This window comes from Bos indicus, chromosome 7 (assembly GCF_029378745.1).
Source record: "Bos indicus isolate NIAB-ARS_2022 breed Sahiwal x Tharparkar chromosome 7, NIAB-ARS_B.indTharparkar_mat_pri_1.0, whole genome shotgun sequence".
Taxonomy (NCBI): Eukaryota; Metazoa; Chordata; class Mammalia; order Artiodactyla; family Bovidae; genus Bos; species Bos indicus.
In genome coordinates this window covers 86,720,604-86,744,360 of record NC_091766.1, presented here as the reverse complement: position 1 = coordinate 86,744,360, position 23,757 = coordinate 86,720,604, and the positions used below count along the sequence as shown (strand labels likewise).

The 23,757-nt window shown below is 39.2% G+C and overlaps 1 protein-coding gene across 4 annotated transcripts in view; it reads right to left on the bottom strand.

Moving 5' to 3' along the window:
* The window catches only part of RASA1 (RAS p21 protein activator 1), a 113,968-nt gene extending 90,510 nt beyond the window's left edge, over nt 1–23,458 (bottom strand). Inside the window, exon 1 of one of the 4 annotated variants that reach the window (XM_070794014.1) lies at nt 22,322–23,458. In XM_070794014.1, coding sequence (XP_070650115.1) covers nt 22,322–22,851 — 530 coding nt within the window. In that variant the 5' untranslated portion in view covers nt 22,852–23,458. The remainder of the gene's footprint in view (nt 1–22,321) is intronic. The other 3 variants (XM_070794013.1, XM_070794012.1, XM_070794015.1) reach the window with 3 other exon arrangements.
* Between the last annotated feature and the right edge of the window lie 299 nt (nt 23,459–23,757).

The window sequence follows — 23,757 nt, the reverse complement described above, 5'->3', positions numbered from 1 at the left end:
TTTTTTTTTTTTTTTTAAGTGGAACAGAGCAGAGTTAAAAAGAAAGCAAAATGCATCAGAAGCAGCAATTAACATTTTTGGTTTTTCTTTTCTTTTTGGCATTTACACACACACAAGTTCTGTCACAATGTACAATAAATTTCTTAATTTTTACTTAAATTAGAAAATTTTCAAAGCCATTAGAGTTATTAGTTGGCAGAGAAAGAGACAGGGGACAGGGAAAAATTAATGATTTCTCCAACAGGACAAAAGAGAAAATGAGGGTTTGAAGCCACAGGAGATTAAAAAAAAAAGAATGTTAGATTCTAAAGCAATTTAGGAAATAGAAAAGAACCATCACAGGAGATGATTACACTGGAGTGGAGAAAGAAGAAAAAGGCAAATTAACTGAAATTTTTTTTTAAAGTTTTAAAAAGTAGAAAAAGACAGCATTCTATAATTCTACACATCTACAAGAGAATGCTCAGGCTCCTTACCATTGCATTTACAACATATGTCTGCTAGCTTTTATATTTCAATTTTTCTTCCACTGTACTCACAGACTCTGCTCCCTAAGCAAATAATACCATTTCCATGAGAGTTAATACTAATTTAATAAAATATACTATTTCTCCTCAGGACTTTGTATGATTTCTGACTCTACAATGTTAAATATTGTATTATCAAAGTACATAGAATAGGTCCCTAAAAAACAGTAGCAAAATGAAATGATTAAGTATTGTAAATACTATTCACTTGTATAATTATTTCAAAAAAGGATTCATGACGAAAATATTCTAAGGGTACTATTCATATATTCTAATACTAACTAAAGGATACAGTCCCCTGTAAGTGTTTTTTATTCCTGAATTCCATGAATAGTTAATTTATGTAATGATTAAAAAAGCAAACATAAACCACACCATTAAGGAGTCTTTAATCACAGGCAATGACAAACGTAGAGAATTCTACAGGATTCCAAAGAACTAATGAAGATTTAAATTTAATTTCCCTTACCATCACCTTACCATGGTGTAAAAAAGCAAGTAAAAATACATACAGGAACAATTGCACTATAGATACCTGGATTAGTTTTCTTAGGTAGAAACTAAAAGGCAGTGAATTATTCCTAAACTCTTATACAATCACTATTTAACATAGTAATTAGGAATTTCCCCTAAATCCATGCTTAGGCAGTTACCCTAAAGCTCACTGTTATTGGTTAACAACCGAGCTCACTGCATATATATATGCGATGGTGACCTTATCGTCACTCAAGTGAGATAATGTGTGGAATAATTTCTACACAATTTGCTCCTCAATAAATGAGTGAGGAAACTAACCATTATTTACTTTAAAAAACAAAACCAAAAACCAACCACCTCCTTTTCAAAGAAGATAAAACTTTACAAAAAGAAAAAAAAAAAAAAAAGCCTATTATTGCTTCCCATTTAAATATAAATAGGTATTTATTTAAATACCCCCAGTGCCTAAAACAGAGGTATCAAAACTCCTTTCTCTAAGATAATCTTCCAAAATACATAAATATACACATGTATGCACCTAGACATATTCAAATATCTATAGACATATAAACTGAACTATTTAAACACTATTCACCATGTCTTTTAGAGGGCTGTTAGTCAATTGATTATCCCTCCCAAAATAAGTTCATTTTTCAGTTGAAACAATTTTTCTGAAGTGGTAAGTAAAAGCAAAAAAACAGAATAAGACAGATGGTACTACAGTGGTTAAAAGTATAGACCTGGGGATTACAAGCTTGCATCTGAGTCATTTGGTAGTTCTGTGACCTGAGAAAGTTGCCTAAAACTCTCCTTACCTCAATTTCCTCGTATGTGAAAGTGTTAGCTACAGTTATATTTGGGAGGATGAAAATACACACAGAAATATCTCATTGTATTGTTAATTACTTTGTTGTCCTTTGCAAATAATTGTGCTTTTGTACATATTGAAGGTTTGTGGTAACCCTCCAAGGAGCAAATCTATCAGCACCATCTTTCCAATAGCATTTGCTCAATTTATGTCTCTGCGTCATGTTTGGTAATTCTCACAATATTTCAACTTTTTCATTATTATTTTATTTGTTACGGTGAAACTTGCTCAGTGATCTTTGATGTTACTACTTTGCCTCACTGAAGGTTCAGTTAACATTTAATTTCTTTTTAGCAATAAAATTTTTTAGCAACAAAATATTTAACCAAAAATATCTTTAATTTAAAAAGTATGTGCTTTTTTCAGACATAATGCTACAGTACACTGCAACTATAATTTTAACATGAATATATAGAAATTAATAGAATTTTTAAAATTCACATGATTTGCTTTATTGCTGTATTCACTTTGTTGTGGTGGTCTGGAATGAAACTCATATTATCATATCTCCCTTTCATATATATGTTACATATTTATATAAAAATTTAATAGGAACTACCTTTGGCAATAAAAAAAAAGTGACATTTTTCTTTGTATTTTCCAATAGTCCCCATTTTCTACAGTAAGTATGTATTAATCATACTAGGGGACAAGGGCTTTCCTGGTGGATCAGACGGTAAAGAACCTGTCTGCATTACAGGAGACCCATGTTCAATCCCTGGGTCGGGAAGATCCCCTGGGAGAAGGAAATGGCAACCCATTCCAGTATTCTTGCCTGGAGAATCCCATGGATGGAGCAATCTGGCAGAGTATTGTCCATGGGTTGCAAAGAGTTGCACACAACTGAGTGACTAACAACAACAGCAACGACAAGAGAAAAGGGGACAAAGTGATTTTAAGAAACTACATGGAAAACACAATGTCCAAAATACAATCAAAAATCACCCATCACAGTAAGAACAACAACAAAAATCACTACTTGAATGAAAAATAGACAATCAACAGAGCCAATACTGATATGAATTAGATGTTAGAATTATCCGACAAAGATTGTAAAGCAGCTATCATAAAAATTCTCCGTCAATTACAAATTCTCTTAAAACAGGCAAAATTCAAGCCAACAAATAGAAATGATTTTAAAAACTGAACCAAATGGCAATTACAGAATTGAAAACTACAATAAGAAAGAAAACTAAAAACTCTTTAGATGCACTCAACAGTGGGAATTACAGGGGACAGAATTGATGAATTTGAGGACAGATCAACAGAATTTACCCAATCTGAACAACAGAAAAAAAAAAAAAGAAAAATCATTGAAAACAACAAGGTCTCATAGACAGATGGGACAATAATGAAAAGACCTAGATCCATTCATTAGCGTCCCATGAAGAGAAGAGAAAGAGAAAAGAATATTCAACAAACGGCTGAAAACTTCCAAATCTGGAGAAAGGTGTAAATCTATGGGTTAAACTGAGCAAACCACAGGCAGGTAAACCCACAGATATTACAACTTGACACACGTATCTAAAAACAAAGGAAACTCTTGAAAACAACTACAGAGAAAGGATGCAGGGCACACAAACTCAAATGATAGCTTTCTCATCTGAAACCACATAGGTCAAAGAAAGTAACAAAAAAATTTTCAAGCACTTAAAAAAGAACTCTCAACCATGAATTTTGTATCTGACAAAATTATCTTTCAGGAATTAAGGGAAAACAGACATACCAGGCAAATGAAAAACTAAAAAAATCTGTCATTTGCAGACATATCCTTCAAGTGGTTAAAAAAGTTCTTCAACTGATAAAACAGGACTCTTGGCACATGAAGAAAGAAGAAAGGACAATGGGAAAAGCACAAATAAGGGTAAATAGACTCAACAGACTACCATTCCTCTCAAGAAGTTTTAAAATCATAATAAATGGATGAAATAAAAACTACATAGGCATAACATACTGGAGTTCATAAAAAACTGGAATTCAAAGTTAAAAACCTGTTTATTAAAAGATATCATCAACAAAGTAAAAAAGCAAACTCTCAGAACAAAAGAAAATACTTGCAAACCAGTTATCCGAAAAGGGACTGATAATCAGAATATATAAAGAATTCCCAAAACTCAACCGAAAAAACCTGATTAAAAAATGGGCAAAGGACTGATATTTCTCCAAAGAAAATATACAAATGGACAGTAAGTACATGAAAAGATGCTCCATATCACTATTCAGTAGAAAAATGCATATCAAAACACAATGAGAAACCATTTCACACCAATCAGAATAGCTATTATCCAAAAAGAAAAATTAAAAACAGAAAATACAAGTGATGGCGAGAATATGGCTCAATTAGAACCCTCAGACATGGCTACCATTAAAAACGGCCTAGCTACTACTGAAAGTGGAAGTTGCTCAGTCATGTCCAACTTTTCGTGACTCCATTAACTATACAGTCCATGGAACTCTCCAGGCCAGAATACTGGAGTGGGCAGCCATTCCCTTTCTCCAGGGGATCTCCCCAACCCAGGTATTGAACTGGGGTCTCCTGCATTGCAGGTGGATTCTTTACCAACTGAGCTATCAGGGATAGTATAATGCCTCAAAAGACAACATATCAAAAGATACAGAATATGCAAGGCCAAAAAGGTGTTAAGAGAGAAAGTGATAGCATTAAATGCTTACTTTGGGAAACAAGAAAAGTCCCAAATCAGTAACCTTAAATTCGTCAAGAAACTTAAAAAAAAAAAAAAAAAAAAAAGAGCAAAAAAAAAAACCCCAAAGCACATATTGCCAAAATAAAATAAATGTAACTTATATAACCATTTAAAAGTGAATTCATAATTTTAAATCTCCAAAAGAAATAATAAATCCCAGGCTGAAATGTTTTCACTGAAAATTCTACCAAATATTAATACCAATATGTCAAAAACTCTTCCAAAGAGCAGAAGAGGGAACATGTCCTTACCCCATTCTACGAGGCCAGTATTACTCAAATAATGAAGCAAGACAAAGATATCACAAGAAAACTAGAGAAGAATTCCTCTCATTAAGACGAAAATTCTCAACATACCAACAACCTGAGTTCAGCAATGCTTAGCATACACCATACAGTAATGAGATTTATTCCAGGCACACAAGGCTGGTTCAATATTTAAAAAAAAAAAAGTCAGTATAATCCACCACATCAACGTGCTAAAGAAAAAAATCATATAATCACATAAATTGACTCAGAAAAAATTTGAAAATATCCAACACCCACTCATGGTTAATAACTCACAGTAAACTAAGAAGAGAGGCAATCTACCTCAACTTGATAATGAGTATCTATCCACTCTTCTCAAAAGAGTCTACTACATTTAACATCATAGTTGATGGCTTTCCACCTAAGACAAAGGACAAAGCAAGGATGTCTGCTCTTACCACTCTCATTCAACAGTATAGAATTTCTAGTCACTGTATATACAAGAAATAACATAAAAATCAGAAAGAGAAAACTCCCTATTTGCACTTGACATGACTGTCTATGTAGAAAATCCTATGGAATCTGTAAAAAGTCTCTTAGAACTAAAAGATAAGTTTAGCAAGGTCAATGGTGCAAGACCAACATACATAAATCAATCCACATTTCTATATGCTAACAATAAACATGTGGAAACTTAACAGTAATATTAACAGAATTGCTTCAAAGAAAACAAAAAAATTAATTACAAATTAAACAGGTATAATATAGGATTGCATGCACGCTAAGTTGCTTCAGTCATGTTCTACTATGTACAAACCTACGGACTGTAGCCTGACAGGCTTCTCTGTCCATAGGACTCTCCAGGCAAGAGTACTGGAGTGGGATGTCATGCCCTCCTCCAAGGGATCTTTCTGAACCAGGGATCAAACCCATGTCTCTTACATCTCCTGCATTGACAGGTGGGTTCTTTACCACTAGTTCCACCTGAGAAGCCTATTAATACAGGATTGATATACTATTAACTACAAAATGCTGATTAAAGGGAAAAAGAACTAAATAAATGGAGACATACCATGTCAATAAAGATGTCAACTCTTCCAAAACTGATCTAAAGGTTTAATGCAATTTCTATGAAAATTTCAACAAAGTTTTTGTAGACATGAACAAGCCTGTTCTAAAATTTGTATGTAAAGACACAAGTCTTAGAATAGCTAAAACCAAACTGAAAGGTGAGAAGAATCACTTTACCCAATATTAAGGCCAATCATCAAAAAAGCAGGAGAGTTTCAGAAAAACATCTACTTCTGCTTTACTGACTATGCCAAATCCTTTGACTGTGTGGATCACAACAAACTACAGAAAAGTTCTTAAAGAGATGGCAATACCAGACCACCTTACCTGCCTCTGTATGCAAGTCAAGAAGCAACAGTTAGAACAGGACATGGAACAATGGACTGGTTCCAAATTGGGAAAGGAGTACATCAAGGCTATATACTGTCACCTTGCGTATTTAACTTATATGCAAAGTACATCATGCGAAATGCCAGACTGAATGAAGCACAAGCTGAAACCAAGATTGCTGGAAGAAATATCAATAACCTCAGATATGCAGACGACACCACCCTTATGGCAGAAAGTGAAGAGTATTTAAAGAACTTCTTGATGAAAGTGAAAGAGTGAAAACGCTGACTTAAAACTCAACATTCAAAAAATTAAGATCATGGCATCCAGTCCCATCTCTTCATGGCAAACAGATGGGGAAACAATGGAAACGGTAACGTAATTTATTTTCGTGGGCTCCAAAATCACTGCAGATAGTAACTGCAGCCATGAAATTAAAAGATGCTTGCTCCTAATCTTCAGAAAGAAGAATGGACCTAGAGGAATCAAGCTGCCTGACTTCAGACTATACTACAAAGCTACAGTCATCAAGACAGTATGGTACTGGCACAAAGACAGAAATATAGATCAATGGAACAAAATAGAAAGCCCAGAGATAAATCCACACACCTATGGACACCTTATCTTTGACAAAGGAGGCAAGAATATACAATGGATAAAAGACAATCTCTTTAACAACTGGTGCTGGGAAAACTGGTCAACCACCTGTAAAAGAATGAAACTAGATCACTTTCTAACACCATCCACAAAAATAAACTCAAAATGGATTAAAGATCTAAAATAAGACCAGAAACTATAAAACTCCTAGTAGAAAACATAGGCAGAACACTCTCTGACATAGATTACAGCAGGATCCTCTATGACCCACCTCCTAGAGTCATGGAAATAAAAATGCAAAAATAAACAGTTGGGCCCTAATTAAACTTAAAAGCTTTTGCACAAGAAAGGAAAACCATAAGCAAGTGAAAAGACAGCCTTCAGAATGGGAGACAATAATAGCAAATGAAGCAACTGACAAAGAATTAATCTCAAAAATATACAAGCAGCTCATGCAGCTCAATACTAGGAAAATAAACGACCCAATCAAAAAATAGGCCAAAGAACTAAACAGACATTTCTCCAAAGAAGACACACAGATGGCTAACAAACACATGAAAAGATTCTCAACATCACTCATTATCAAAGAAATGCAAATCAAAACCACAATGAGGTACCGTCTCACACCAGTCAAAATGGCTGCTATCAAAAAGTCTACAAACAATAAATGCTGGAAAGGGTGCAGAGAAAAGGAAACCCTCCTACACTGCTGGTGGGAACGCAAACTAGTACAGCCACTATGGAGAACAGTGTGGAGATTCCTTAAAAAACTGGAAATAGAACTGCTTTGTGACCCAGCAACCCCACTGCTGGGCATACACACCGAGGAAACCAGAACTGAGAGAGACACGTGTACCCCAATGTTCATCGCAGCACTGTATACAATAGCCAGGACATGGAAGCAACCCAGATGTCCATCAGCAGATGAATGGATAAGAAAGCTGTGGTACATATACACAATGGAATATTACTCAGCTATCAAAAAGAATGCATTTGAATCAATTCTAATGAGATGGATGAAACTGGAGCCTATTATACAGAGTGAAGTCAGAAAGACAAACACCAATACAGTATATTCACACACACACACACACATATATATATATATGGAATTTAGAAAGAAGGTAAAAATGACCCTATATGTGAGACAGCAAAAGAGACACAGATGTAAAGAACAGACTTTTGGACTCTGTGGGAGAAAGCAAGGGTGGGATGATTTGAGAGAATAGCATTGAAACCTATAGTATATTACCATATGGGAAATAGATCACCAGTCCAAGTTCAATGATGAAACAGGGCACTCAAAGCCAGTGTACTAGGACAACCCTGAGCAATGGGATGGGGACGGATGTGGGAGGGGGGTTCAGGATGGGGGGCACATGTACACCCATGGCTGGTTCATGTCAATGTATGGCAAAAACCACTACAATATTGTAAAGCAATTAGCCTCCAATTAAAATAAACAAATTTTGAAAAAAAAAAAATACGCTTGCTCCTTGGAAGAAAAGCTATGACAAAACGAAACAGCATATTAAAAAGCAGAAACAACTTTGCCCACAAAGGTCTGTCTAGTCAAGGCTATGGTTTTTCCAGTAGTCATGTATGGATGTGAGATATGGACCATAAAGAAAGCTGAGCGCCAAAAAACTGATGCTTTTGATACATGTTGTTGGAGAAGATTCTTGAAAGTCCCTTGGACTGCAAGGAAATCCAACCAGTCCATCCTAAAGGAAATCAGTCCCGAATATTCATTGGAAGGACTGATGCTGAAGCCGAAGCTCCAATACTGATGCAAAGAACTGACTCACTTGAAAAGACTCTGATGCTTGGAAAGACTGAAGGCAGGAGAAGGGGACAACAGAAGATCAGATGGTTGGATGGCATCAGCGACTCAACGAACATAGTTGAGCAAGCTCCGGGAGTTGGTGATGGCCAGGGAAGCCTCGCATGCTGCAATCCGTGGGGTCACAAAAAGTCGAACACAAATGAGTGACTGAACTGAACTGAAGCAAAAGTATGAACATCAATTTAAACCATATCTTTCATGAAAAAAAAAGAAACCAAAATGGATCATGAACTTAAGTATAAAACATAAAACTATAAAACTTTTGGAAACGATCAAAGGAGAAAATCTATGAGGCCCAGGCTAGGAGTTCTTAGACTTGCCTCCAGAAGTGCAACCTTAAAGAAAAATATTAATAAATTAAGTTTCATTAAAATTAAAAACTTTTGCTCTGTGAAAGACCTTGTCAAAAAGAGAAAAGACAAACTACAAAATAAGAGAAAATATTCCCAAACCACATATCAGATAAAGGACTAATATTTAGAATACATAAAAAACTCTGAAAACTCCGTAACAATCCTATTGGAAAAGGGGCAAAAGATTAACAGACATTCCACCCAGGAAGATAAACAGATGACGAATTAGCACCTAAAAAGATTTTCAGTATCAATCACTAGGGAAAATGCATATCAAAACCACAATAGAATATCACTAGGCATCTATGTGAACACCTTAAATTAAAAACTGTGAGTAGTGAGGATACAGGGAATCAACATCACTCATGTACCGCTGGTGAGAATGTAAAATGACACAGCTACTCTAGATAAGAGACTGGCAGTTTCTTATAAAAGTCAATATGCAATTACCACACAATCCAGTAGTTGCACTCTTGGACATTATTCTAAAAAAAAAAAAACTTATGTTCACACAAAAACACAAACGTTCACAGCAGTTTTTTTCTCTTAACAGTCAAAACCAGAAATACCCAAATGTTTTGTGATGAGTTAATGATTTAAAAACTGTACTACATTCATATCACAGAATACTACTCAGCGACAAAAAGGAACTATTGGAAGTACTGATACAAGCAACAACTTGGATAAATTTTGAGGAAACTGTGTTCAGTGGTAATTGCTATCCCAAAAAATTACATACTACACAATTCCATTTATATAATCTTTTGGAAATGACAAAATGAAGAATAGATTAATAGTTGCCAGGAGTTAGAAATGAAGAAAGGCGGGTTTGGTTATAAAAGGAAAACACGAGGGGTCCTGGTGGTAATGAAACTGTTCTAAATCTTTACTTTGGTGATGAGTTCCAGAAAAACATCTATTTCTGCTTTATTGACTATGCCAAAGCCTTTGACTGTGGATCACAATAAACTGTGGAAAATTCTGAAAGAGATGGGCATACCAGACCACCTGACCTGCCTCTTGAGAAACCTGTATGCAGGTCAGGAAGCAACAGTTAGAACTGGACATGGGACAACAGACTGGTTCCAAATAGGAAAAGGAGTATGTCATGGTTGTATATTGTCACCCTGCTTATTTAACTTATATGCAGAGTACATCATGAGAAATGCTGGGCTGGAGGAAGCACAAGCTGGAATCAAGATTGCTGGGAGAAATATCAATAACCTCAGATAGGCAGATGACACCACCCTTATGGCAGAAAGCGAAGAAAAACTAAAGAGTCTCTTGAAAGTGAAAGAGAAGAGTGAAAAAGTTGGCTTAAAACTCAACATTCAGGAAACTAAGATCATGGCATCTGGTCCCATCACTTCATGGCAGATAGATGGGGAAATAATGGAAACAGTGGCTGACTTTATTTTTGGAGGGCTCCAAAATCACTGCAGATGGTGACTGCAGCCATGAAATTAAAAGATGCTTACTCCTAGGAAAGAAAGTTACAACCAACCTAGACAGCATATTAAAAAGCAGAGATATTACTTTACCAACAAAGGTCCGTCTAGTCAAGGCTATGGTTTTCCAGTGGTCATGTATGGATGTGAGAGTTGGACTGTGAAGAAAGCTGAGTGCCAAAGAATTGATGCTTTTGAACTGTGGTGTTGGAGAAGACTCTTGAGAGTCCCTTGGACTGCAAGGAGATCCAACCAGTCCATCCTAAAAGATATCAGTCCTGAGTGTTCACTGGAAGGACTGATGCTGAAGCTGAAACTCCAGTACTTTGGCCACCTCATGCGAAGAGCTGACTCATTTGAAAAGACCCTGATGCTGGGAAAGATTGAGGGCAGGAGGAGAAGGGGACGACAGAGGATGAGATGGCTGGATGGCATCACTGACTCGATGGACCTGAGTCTGAGTGAACTCCGGGAGCTGGTGATGGACAGGGAGGCCTGGTGTGCTGCGGTTCATGGAGTCGCAAAGAGTCAGTCGGACATGACTGAACAACCGAACTGAACACATGCAATGAAACTGTATAGATTTAAATGCATACCATAGACACACACTGTACACAGAACTGGTGAAATCTGAGTAGGATAAGTGAACTCCATCAATTCAAACTGATTCCTAGTTGTGATACCACCAGATGCTGCCATTGAGGAAAAATGGGTGAAGGAAACATCTCTGCATTATTTCTTTCAACTAAATATGAATCTACAATTACCTCAAAATAAGTTTACTTTGAAAAATCTGAGAGATAAGTCAATATTTAGGTAGATAGACATGGATGAAAGAAAAATATGGTTCTATTATACATGTATCTTAACTGTGAACAATTACTAACTACAAAGACTTTATAAAGAATTGGTCTTTCCCTTAGCTAGAGACAGATAAAATAGAAAGGAATATGACAAGTAACAATGTTACAGTGTTCACAGAGTGAATACAGAAAATCTATTGGAATAATGTTTCACTCACAGATACCATACAGCTTCCACCCATGGTTAAACATGGATCTTTTTGCACTATAATAATCAGACATGCATTTAAATGTTTCCCATCTTTCAATACAACTATAGCCAAAAGAGGAAATATAAGTCACTAACTCACAAAGAAGCTAGTTTTTCCTTCGTACAGTGAAAAAAAGACAATAAAACAATGAAGGCTGTTTCTCAAGCAGTAAATGTGCATTTAATCTGCTGCAAAATTATCCAAAGCCATTTTTAAAGATGCAGGATTTTTAAAGACACAGGATTACCCAGTCTATCAGTCAGTTCACGATGCCATAACAAAATTCCATATACTAGGTGGCTTAAATAACACAGTTGTTTTACTTTTTCACAGTTCTGCAGACTAAATCCAAGATTAAGGCGTCAACAGTTCGGGCTCGGTGGGGAAAGAATCTGCCTGCAATGCAGGAGACAGAAGAGGCATGAATTTGGTTCCCAGGTCAGGAAGATCCCCTAGGGAAGGAAATGGCAACCCACTCCAGTATTCTTGTCCAGGAAACCCCTGGCAGGCTGCAGTCCATGGGTTTGCAAAGAGTCGGACACAAGTGAAAGACTACAAACAACACAACAGATAGAGTCGGTTTCTCGTGAGGCATCGCTCCCTGACTTACAGATGGCCACTTTCTCACTGTGAACTCAAACGGCCTTTTTTCTGCACATGTGCACTCCTTGTCTCCTCCTCTTCTAAGAACACCAGTCCTAGTGAATTATGGACCCACCTTATGATCTCATTTAACCTCAATTATCACCTTAAATGTCCTAACTCTACAGTCACACTGGAGGTTCGGGCTTCAATCTATGAATTTTGGAGAGATATAATTCAGTCCATTATACCCAGTGATTAGTCAGTTCTGGAGTATATTAAGTTTTGTGTGGGTATACTTCTATCTGTGTATATTATATGTACTGGAATGGGTAAGACAAAGGAACAAGCGTAGCATCTGCATTGGAAATCCAATTCTATTAGTTTTCTCAACAATAAAAAAGTGGATAATATCTATTCCCTCTACATAATTATGAAAATTAAATGAGATAGCCTATGTAAAGTACCTAGAATATAGTAAATGATTACTCAGTAATGGGCCTCTGCCTTTCCACTTCCTTCCCCACACACAAAAAATTTTTAAACATTTTATTACTCAAATATAAACACATTTGAAACATCATGGGAAATGGATTCCCAACCACTACCTAGATGTGTGACCTCGAGTCACTCTACTGGAGTCTGTTTTTACACTGGGCAATGACAGTTTCCTCTATCACTAAAATGCTATTTATCTATGCGTATCACTGTCCTGATTACACAGTAGTTCTCTCTTATCCTCAGGGGATACATTCCAAGATTCACAGGCATGCCTGAAACCTTGAATTAGTATCGAATCCCATACACATTCTGTTTTTCCCATATACAGATATCCATGATAAAATTTATTTATACATTAGGCAGAGTAAGAGATTAACAATAATAATAAAATAGAAAATTATAATATACTGTAATAAAGTCATGTGAATGTAGTCTCTTTCACAATGTCTTATTGTACAACGTAACACCTTTTGCATTTCAACTAAACCCTATCACACACTGATGGTATATTTTGCAGTTTAAGGTGCAATAGCAAAACTATCATGGATTTCTTTTTCCTTCCCAATTTCAGACAGAAGATTCACTCCTACCACAGATCATAATCGCAGCATATGATTTCTTTTGCTCCCTATTAAGAAGAAAACTTTCAGCTTCTTCTGATATATCCCAATTGCCAAAATCACTACTCTTGCGCTTTGGGGGCATTATTAAGTAAAATAAGGCTTGCTTGACACAAAACTGTGATACTGCAAGAGTTCTGATCTGAACTCCAAGAAACAACTACTATGTGAAGGCAGGATACACTGGATATGATTACAGAGGTATGATTCACGTCTGGGCAGGATGGAGTAAGATTTCATCACACTGCTCTGAAAAGTGTCAGTTCAGTTCAGTTGCTCAGTCACATCCGACTCTTTGTGAACCCACGGACTGCAGCACTCCAGGCTTCCCTGTCCATCACCAACTCCCGGAGTTTATTCAAACTCATGTCCATTGAGTCAGTGATGCCATCCAACCATCTCATCCTCTGTCGTCCCCTCCTCTTCCCGCCTTCAATATTTCCCAGCATCAGGGTCTTTTCCAATTAGTCAGTTCTTTGAATCACGTGGCCAAAGTATTGGAGTTTCAGCTTCAACATCAGTACTTCCAATGAATATTCACAACGGATTTCCTTTAGGATAGACTGGTTGGATCTCCTTGCAATCCAAAGGACTCTCAAGAGTCTTCTCCAACTCCACGGTTCAAAAGCATCAATTCTTCAGTGCTCAGCTTTCTTTACAGTCCAACTCTCACATCCATATATGACCACTGGAAAAACCGTAGCTTTCACTAGACATACCTTTGTTGGCAAAGTAATGTCTCCGCTTTTTAATATGCTGTCTAGGTTGGTCATAACTTTCCTTCCAAGGAGTAAGAGTCTTTTAATTTCATGGCTGCAGTCACCATCTGCAGTGATTTTGGAGCCCTCAAAAATAAAGTCTGACCCTGTTTCCCCATCTGTTTGCCATGAAGTCATGGGACTGGATGCCGTGATCTTAGTTTTCTGAATGTTGAGCTTTAAGCCAACTTTTCACTCTCCTCTTTCACTTTCATCAAGAGGCTCTTTAGTTCTTCTTTACTTTCTGCCATAAGGGTGGTTTCATCTGCATATCTGAGGTTATTGATATTTCTGCCAGAAATCTTGATTCCAGCTTGTGCTTCTTCCAGCCCAGCATTTCTCGTGATGTACTCTGCATATAAGTTAAATAAACAAGGTGACAATATATAGCCTTGACATACTCCTTTTCCTATTTGGAACCAGTCTGTTGTTCCATGTCCAGTTCTAACTGTTGCTTCCTGACCTGCATACAGGTTTCTCAAGAGGCAGGTCAGGTGGTCTGGTATTCCCATCTCTTTCAGAATTTTCCACAGTTTATTGTGATCCACAGTCAAAGGCTTTGGCATAGTCAATAAAAAAGAAAAAATGTTTTTTCTGGTTGCTTTTTTGATGATCCAGCAGATGTTGGCAATTTGATCTCTGTTTCCTCTGCCTTTTCTAAAACCAGCTTGAACAATTGGAAGTTCATGGTTCACGTATTACTGAAGCCTGGCTTGGAGAATTTTGAGCACTACTTCACTAGCATGTGAGATGAGTGTGACCTGTGTAGTAGTTTTAATATTCTTTGGCATTGCCATTCTTTGGGATTGGAATGAAAACTGACCTTTTTCAGTCCTGTGGCCACTGCTGAGTTTTCCAAATTTGCTGGCATATTGAGTGCAGCACTTTCACAGCATTATCTTTCAGGATTTGGAATAGCTCAACTGGAATTCCATCACCTCCACTAGCTTTTGTTTGTAGTGATGCTTTCTAAGGCCCACTTGACTTCACATTCCAGGACGTCTGGCTCTAGATGAGTGATCACACCATTGTGGTTATCTGGGTCATGAAGATTTTTTTTGTACAGTTCTTCTGTGTATTCTTGCCACCTCTTTTCAAAATGTTCTGCTTCTGTTAGGTCCATACCATTTCTGTCCTTTAATTGTGCCCATCTTTGCATGAAATGTTCCCTTGGTATCTCTGATTTTCTTGACGAGATCTCTAGTCTTTCCCATTCTATCGTTTTCCTCTATTTCTTTGCATTGATCACTGAGGAAGGCTTTCTTATCTCTCCGTGCTGTTCTTTGGAACTCAGCATTCAAATGGGTATATCTTTCCTTTCCTCCTTTGCTTTTTGCTTCTCTTCTTTTCACAGCTATTTGTAAGGCCTCCTCAGACAGCTGTTTTGCTTTTTTTCATTTCTTTTTTTGGGGAATGGCCTTGCTCCCTGTCTCTGTACAATGAAAAGTGTACACTTCTTCCAACTATGACTTGCCTATATTTGGACATTTTCATTTAGTATTTTGGGACTATGATCAACCGAGAGTAACTGAGATGGTGGAAAATGAAGCCGTGGATAAGGAGAGACTAGTTTAACATCATAGGTTTTTGTTGTTTAGTCACTAAGACGTGTCTGACTCTTTGCAACTCCACGGACTGTAGCCCACCAGGCTCCTCTGTTCATGGGATTTCTCAGGCAAGAATACTGGAGTGGGTTGTCATTTCCTTCTCCAGGGAATCTTCGTGACCCAGGGATCGAATCCATGTCAACTGCACTGGCAAGCAGATTCTTTACCACTGAGCCACCAGGCAAGTCCCATAATGTCATATACTGATGCTACAAAAGCTACTCAAATTTTCTATAAAACTTAAGAGAATTAGTATAAAACTTCAAAATCACTCTTTAATTCTTCCAAAACTATCCTCTTAATATGAAAAATACATTTGAACGATGTGTCAATAGGTTAATTTTATCCTCTTTCTATATCATTAATGCCTTATTGTCCAGCTAGACTATACATTCTTTTATATTTCTGTCCCCCATAATGTTCATTGTTTCACTCACAAAATCATGTAATCACTGAAATACCTATAAGGCTTATCCAAATCCCACTGATGTGGTTAGACACAGGGAAAAGTTATTTGTAAATGTTACCTGATAACTATTTTTTATTTAGCCCACAACAGAAATATACTCCAGGTGATTTCAAGATAACACACCTATACATATACATATATTTGCATATTCAAGCAATGAGCCATAAACAACATCCATATTCAGCATTTGTGGTTTAAAATTAACATCATGGTGGTCAGATACAAAATATATTGTTGGGATAATTGGACCATTTGTTGAAAGACAATTTGCCATGTAGACCCTAAGAAAAAAAACTTAAAAGTACTTGCCCTTTCTCGTATGCCTCCCCTAATTACTAGCACTCTAATATTATCTAATATTTACTTGTAGATGAATAACACATGCAGTAGGCAGTTACTCTTGACACCCCCAAGAAACCAACCAAGAGTAACTGAGATGGTGGAAAATCAAGCCGTGGATAAGAAGGGACGAATTTAACATCATATACTGTTGATGCTGCTGGTGCCCGTGTATAGCCCACTCCCACTCTACATGTAGACAGTCGCATGATTAGCACTGGCCACTGGAACACTAGCAAACATGAAGAACACAGAGCTTTGGCATGGTCCATCTTGTCCTTCAGGAACACTCCCTATGGAACCCATCTGCCATGCTGTGAAGAAGTTCAAGCTAACGGAATGAAGAGTACAGGCAGGGGGTGGGCTACTGGGACATGGACACACACACACATGTCCAGCTGAAGTGCCAGATCTACAAGTTAAAAAGCTACCTTGGACATTACAGCCAACAGGTGACACATGGAGCAGTCCCCATCAAGTCTTGCCCAAATTTTAGAATTAAGAGCAAATAAACGTTTTAGCAACCAAGTTCTGGAGCAAAGCAATACACAACTACAACACCAGTAAATCAATAAGGGCAGTTCCTATTAGGTAGTAGGCAACCAAAAAATGTCAGCAGTAATAGTGGTTACTGTCAATAACAAAAATTCTATCAACCTGCCCCCACTAAGGTATTCTTTGGAGTATCTGAGCTGCTCTTAAAGGCAATCTTTCATTTCTGTAACAGCTAGTAAACAGGGAACGAAGCAAATGAAAGACCTCTTCATTTTCCCCTTCTTCCTAAATTACCCCTGTTGGATTTTTGTGTTGTTTTGTCTCTGTCAATAATGCTTGCCTGGTTTCCTGAAAGTGACTAATCTATGACCCAGACTAATTCAAGCCTTTAGCAGTGCTCTCAGAGAAGGCACCCCACTCCAGTACTCTTGCCTGGAAAATCCCATGGACAGAGGAGCCTGGTAGGCACAGTCCATGGGGTCGCGAAGAGTCAGACACGACTGAGCGACTTCACCTTCACTTTTCACTTTCATGCACTGGAGAAGGAAATGGCAACCCACTCCAGTGTTCTTGCCTGGAGAATCCCAGGGACGGGGGAGCCTGGTGGGCTGCTGTCTACGGGGTCGCACAGAGTCGGACACGACTGAAGTGACTTAGCAGCAGCAGCAGCAGCAGCAGCAGCAGCGCTCTGTATTCTCAGTTACTGTAGGCACCCCCTTCAACCTACTCCACACCACAGGTAAATAATTATGAGTTCTTGGAAGAAAAGCTATGACCAACCTAGACAGCATATTAAAAAGCAGAGATATTACTTTGCCAACAAAGGTCCTCTAGTCAAAGCTATGGTTTTTTCAGTGGTCATGTATGGATGTGAGAGTTGGACTATAAAGAAAGCTGAGCTGAAAAATTGATGCTTTTGAACTGTGGTGTTGGAGAAGACTCTTGAGAGTCTCTTGGACTGCAAGGAGATCCAACCAGTCCATCCTAAAGGAGATCAGTCCTGAATATTCAATGGAAGGACTGATGCTGAAGCTGAAACTCCAACACTCTGGCCACCTGATTCGAAGACCTGACTCTAAAAAGACCCTGATGCTGGGAAAGATTGAAGGTAGGAGAAGGGGACGACAGAGGATGAGTTGGTTGGATAGCATCACCGACTCGATGGACGTGAGTTTGAGCAAGCTCCGGGAGCTGGTGATAGACAGGGAAGTCTCGCATACTGCAGTCCATGAGGTCAGTTGCAAAGAGGCGGACATGACTGAGCAATTGAACTGAGGACAGACACTTTACTAAAGATCAAAAAATTATACTCATTAATTTGTAATTCTTTTTTACCTGACAGAATTATTAGGCAAAGGTCAAAGGAATCAATTACTGAAAACATACCTGCTATTTTTCCTCTAAAAACTTACTGATCATAATTATGTAAGTCTTATTATTTTAACTCCCATGACCATGTGCTCATACTTTACTCATGATATTTTTCTTCAGCTACTGAAGTTACTTAATTTTCTGAAAGTGAAAGTTGCTCAATAGTGTCCAACTCTTTGCGACCCCATGGCATATACAGTCCAGGGAATTCTCCAGGCCAGAACACTGGAGTGGGTAGCCTTTCCTTTCTCCAGTGGATCTTCCCAACCCAGGAATCCAACCAGGGTCTCCTGCACTGCAGGCAAATTCTTTACCAACTGAGCTATGAGGGAAGCCCATTTAACTTTCTACTAGATCAAAAACTCTCTTGGAAGAGAGACTCATGAAGAAAAGGAATATCTTACTCATTGCTGTATCTCTTAAATTAAGCCCCTACTACACTGCTCTCCTACTTATACAAATATCTGGTCATGTTCAGGTTCTATGGTCACTATGTCCATACCTAATCTCTGCAATTCTCACTCCCGCTTTTATTAAGAAATGACTCACCCAGAGTTATAATGCAGTGACAAAATTAATGCACACTACATGTCTTAGTACTAACATTTAACAATTATTTGACTTAATGATTTATATTTTTGTAGAAACAGTACGATTTCTAAGGAAATGAAAAGTATTATTTACATTCCTTATTTCTTTTTTCTTCAACCTTCAGGCTTGAGAAAACTTGCATCTTAGATCTTAGGTCCAGGGTAAGATCTAGTTAGCCAGACGCCACACAAATAATATCAAGGGTGAAGCAGGCCTGGTGGAGACCACAGTTAACTATAGAGCTCAGAACTTCAGTGGGGCAATCACTACTCAGCTACAGAAAACTATTCTCCAGCACTAGCAGCAACCAGGTAAAGCCAAGTCTCAAGTGATGCTAGAAATCAAGACTTCTTAAACATGAAGTTTTGCTATTTTTAAAAGTGGCAACTAATCCACTCAATGCTCCAAATACACTAACAACAAGCATTATGTATCTCTCAACTGGATTCAGCCCAAGAAGCTCCTGCTACTGCAGGCTCATAGTTTAAAATCTCTATACATAATAGAAGGTGGACTAAAGGAACCACACTACTTTACTGTCACCCCTCACCTCTGAGGAAGAAAGGAAGAAAAGAGGACCACAAAAAAAAAGCTCCATTATAGTAAACGAAGTATCAGTGAACTTTTCTCTCTTGGGGGGAAAAAAAAATTATTAGCTGTTTTAGATACAGGACATTTTCTACATAAAAAATGTATGCAGAGAATATTTTTCTTTTAAAATTTTTTTCCTAAATTTTGCAAAAAAAAGAGTATTCAAATAAATGTAATAGGTACAATTATACAAACTTAAACTTCTGGCCTTAACCAAATGAATGCAAATGCTCAGTAATAAACATGAGACTAATGATTCACCATGTACACAGAGAAACAAGATACAAATAATAGTGTTATTATATTTGCACTGGTGTATCTACATATTGTCACTTGATTCTTTTGTGACCAACAGCACTGAACAACCTGGACACATGGTTGAAACTGATTCAGGAACCCTAGTCTATCCAACAAACCACTGTGAACTCGAACCTCCTTAATATAAATAATAACTAAATATTATTTAGTTATTTAGTTATTTTAGTCACAATAACTAAAGTGACCAGTCACTGGTAATCATATATTAATTTAGCCAAAAAAATTTCTTCAATACTTTCATGAAAGATTTTACATTATTTAACAAAGTCTCTAAGGCTTTTCCCTTTATTTAAAATTAGGAATTTATAGAAAACATTTGAATTCCATCTCTAAACGTGCTTCACCTGCTGAAAGCCTTTAAATTAAAATTTTGATATAATTAATCATGGTAGACAGGCCCTTGGAATTCAAAACATTCTCTCAAATAGCTATTAGCATGGGAGTTCCTATAGAATTAGTAAGCAATTTAATGATAAAATTATATATTATTTGAGCTAATTTATTGAGCACTTACTACGTATCAGATACTGTGCTGAATACATTCAGGGATTTCTCATTAACCTTAAAAAGTATCATATGAGGGAGATACCATTATTACCCCATTTTACAGATGGGGAAACTGACCTTTGCAAGATCACACAGCTAGTAAGTAGCAGAGTCAGGATTCCAACCCAAATCTTGTCTAACTTCAGAATTTGCACACTTAACCCCTACACTGTATTGACTCCAGTAAGTCTGGATTGATATCTAAGATAAAAAAAGAGAGGGAAATTTGTACTTCTTGGTGGCAACTTTTAAAAACTATACTGAAACAGACGATACTTTTTAGAACATGAACAATTCTCATATACACAGTTACACAAATAATATTTTTACTCCCAAACCCAAATGATGAAGATCTTACAGTGGACTTCTGACAAGTATAATTTTTCTTAGGTTCTCACTTATATTTATTAAAAATTTAATTGGAACACTGTTTTCTGTTCATTTCTGCAGTGAACCTAAAACTGCTCTACCAAATAAATTCTATTTTTAAAAAACCTTAGAACTGCAACACACTAAATATGCCTAGTTCAATTTAGTTAAGAACTGGCATAAGACTGTATTCTTTCATTATGAAAAGATGAACTTTATCATAACCACAGGGCCCTTAATACTTAAGTAGTTTTGAAAAAAAGGCTTAAAGATGTGTAAACAGTGCTGTAAATTTTGAATTTTTAATACTTTCAGAACACCTTCAGAGAAGTCTGCAATATGTAGATAAGAAATGATAAGCTGAAATTAAATTAGACAAAAAATTGAACTCATGATGAACAATATAAAAGGAATAAAACTCCCCTGTTCCATGGCTGACGTAAGATTAACTTTACTTTTCCATCAAAAGATGTATGTAGCCTTAAGTCAAAAATGTCTTAATTTGTTAAGTCCTTTCTAAATCTTCTAAAGAAGCTTATCCAAAAAAAAGAAAAGAAAAAAACACACACAGACACGAAAAACACCTTCAACTGTCTTAGAGTGATTGTCAACACAGGAATCAAATCTTTCTTCCTCTGATACTTCACCAAAGTTGTCAAAATTCTAAAGGACAATTAAGACAGATATGAGGGATCTATAAAACAAGTTTTGCCTACTGCCCATCAACATGTTCCTCTAAGGATCCAAACCTAAGTTCACTTACGAAGAGAACAAGGAGGAAGGTACTATATATATAAAAGTCATTTGTCCTGTATATTCTGCAGAAGATTGTCAAAATTAATTTTCAAATAGAATACTGTATTTGCCACCAACAAAAGGTGTTGAAGGGAAGCACAATATTAATTTTAGTTCGCTTCAATACTGTACTTACAAAGTTTCAACTTACAGAAGAATTATAGTAGCATATTAGTAAATGGGAATTCTACTGCACATGTTAAATATTGTTGGCGTACAGGCCCTTAACCACACCAGTAATTAACAGAACTTTCCTTTCTCGCTGACCCACGTTCTCAAAAGCAATCCAAAGACTTTTCTGCATCGCAATGCTTTCAACAGCCAGAAGCCAGGAATTGCAGTCTAACAAAAACAAAGCAATCCGACTAAGGCATGTTTCAAACAATACTAGCACGATACTCACTCAAATATTCAAAGCTTCTCACTAATCGTCTAGCTTCAACAGGGAATGCAACCAGGTTAATACAGACTACGACTGCCTCGGTAGCTGCAAGCTCAGCTGAATCCCAGGACGCCACCTCAATCTGCAAGGGACAGAACCATATCCGGTTGTCCCTGGATACACATTTTCCCATGCTTCCCATCTTGAAAACTTTACATCTTCCCAGAGGAGCAATAAATACACCAAGACGCCAGGGAGTGTGCCTGTAGGGAAGATGAGTGATCAAATTAAATCCGTACGCACGGAACCTTGAGCTTCAAAACTTTTTCTGAACCAGTCACAGCGGAAAGCACTACGAGTCACAGCTGAAAGCACTACCAGTCACAGCTGAAAAGAACTAGACCTGTTTTTCCTTTTTCTTTCCGAGGAGTCAGCTTCCCCCAAAACGCCGGTCTTGACTTACTGGTTAGTCGGAGGAGCGGTCAGCGGGATGGCCACCTCTTCCTCCTCGTATTCTGGTCCATCCAGAGAGTCACCTTCGTCCACTGTTCCCAGGCCAGCGCCCAAAGTGGGCAACTGAGGAGGAGGCGGCGGCAGAGGAGGGAATCCGCCGCCGGCCCCGAAGGTCTCAGTAGGCAACGAAGTGGTCCCCTTGGCGAAAGCCATCTCCCCGCCGGCTCCGGCGGCGGCGGCGGCGACACCAGCCACGCCGGCGGCAGCGCCTCCGGCTGACAGTCCGACTCCCCCCGGGGTCCCCGCCACAGACCCAGGTCCCAGGAAGCCTGACCCCAGAGCGGCTCCGCCACCTAGAGTCGCGGCCACGCCGGCCTCCGCCAGCCCAGGAAAGGGGGCGGCGGCGGCCACGGGCAGGGCCGCGGGGATCTTCACCCGACACACCGCCGGGTAGGCACCCGAGGCCGCGGCCGCGCCGCCTCCCGCTGCCCCGGCGGTGACCGGGCCGCCCTCCTCACCGCCGGCCTCGGCCGCCATCATGTTGAAGCCCGCTCTACGCGGCCCTACCCTGCCCGCCCGGGAGCCCCCAGGGGCCACCAGGCCCGGGCTCCGAGCCGCCCCACCCAGGCGCGTCCCCTCTTCAGCTCCCCGGGCGGAGGAAACAACAACAAAAGGAGAAAACCCGCCGCCGCCGCGCCCCCTCTCCGGGCCACAGCCCAGGATCGGGAGCTCCCCGGGTTACGGGAAGAGAAGTGGGCAAAAAACCCCAACGCCTGCACAAACGCCGCCCAAACCTTCACCTTCCACACCCACACTCGCGCGCACTCACACACACACACACACACACATGCACAGAAGCGAAAAACTTCCTGGCTGCACTAAAGAGGAAGGGAAGCGAGGTGGGGGAAAAAGCGGCTTGAGGCGGCTGCTGCTCCCTCAGCCGCCGCCGCCGCCGCCGCCACCGCTTCTTCACCACCCCAGTTCCGGCCACCCCCACCGCAACCACCGCCGGTGCCGCTGCAGGGGCTGGGGCCACTGCGGCCGCCTCATCCTCCACCGGGCTGAGGCGGGAGGGGTGGGGAGAAAAAGAGGAAGGGGGGCGGGGTAGCGGGGAAATCAACCTAAAGGCTCCCAACCTGGAGCGCTAAAGTGACAACGACGAGAGAAAGGAAGGCGGGGCACGGGAGGAGGGGCGGAGGGAAGGAAGGGAGGGAAAGGAGGGGCGAGAGGGCAGCTTCTGCGCAGGCGCACTCCCAGCGCGGAGGCGGCGGGTTGGGGTGGCGGGTGGCGCGCTGGGCCTGGAGGAGGGAAAGGAAGAATCTGGAGGGAAGGAAGCGGCGGGGACACGCGGTGTGCGGCCGCGCTCGCCGTCCCGAGCCGAGGGGAGCGCGTGGAGGCGCGGCCGAGCTCGCCGTCCCGAGCCGGTGGGGAAGCGCGTGGCGGCAA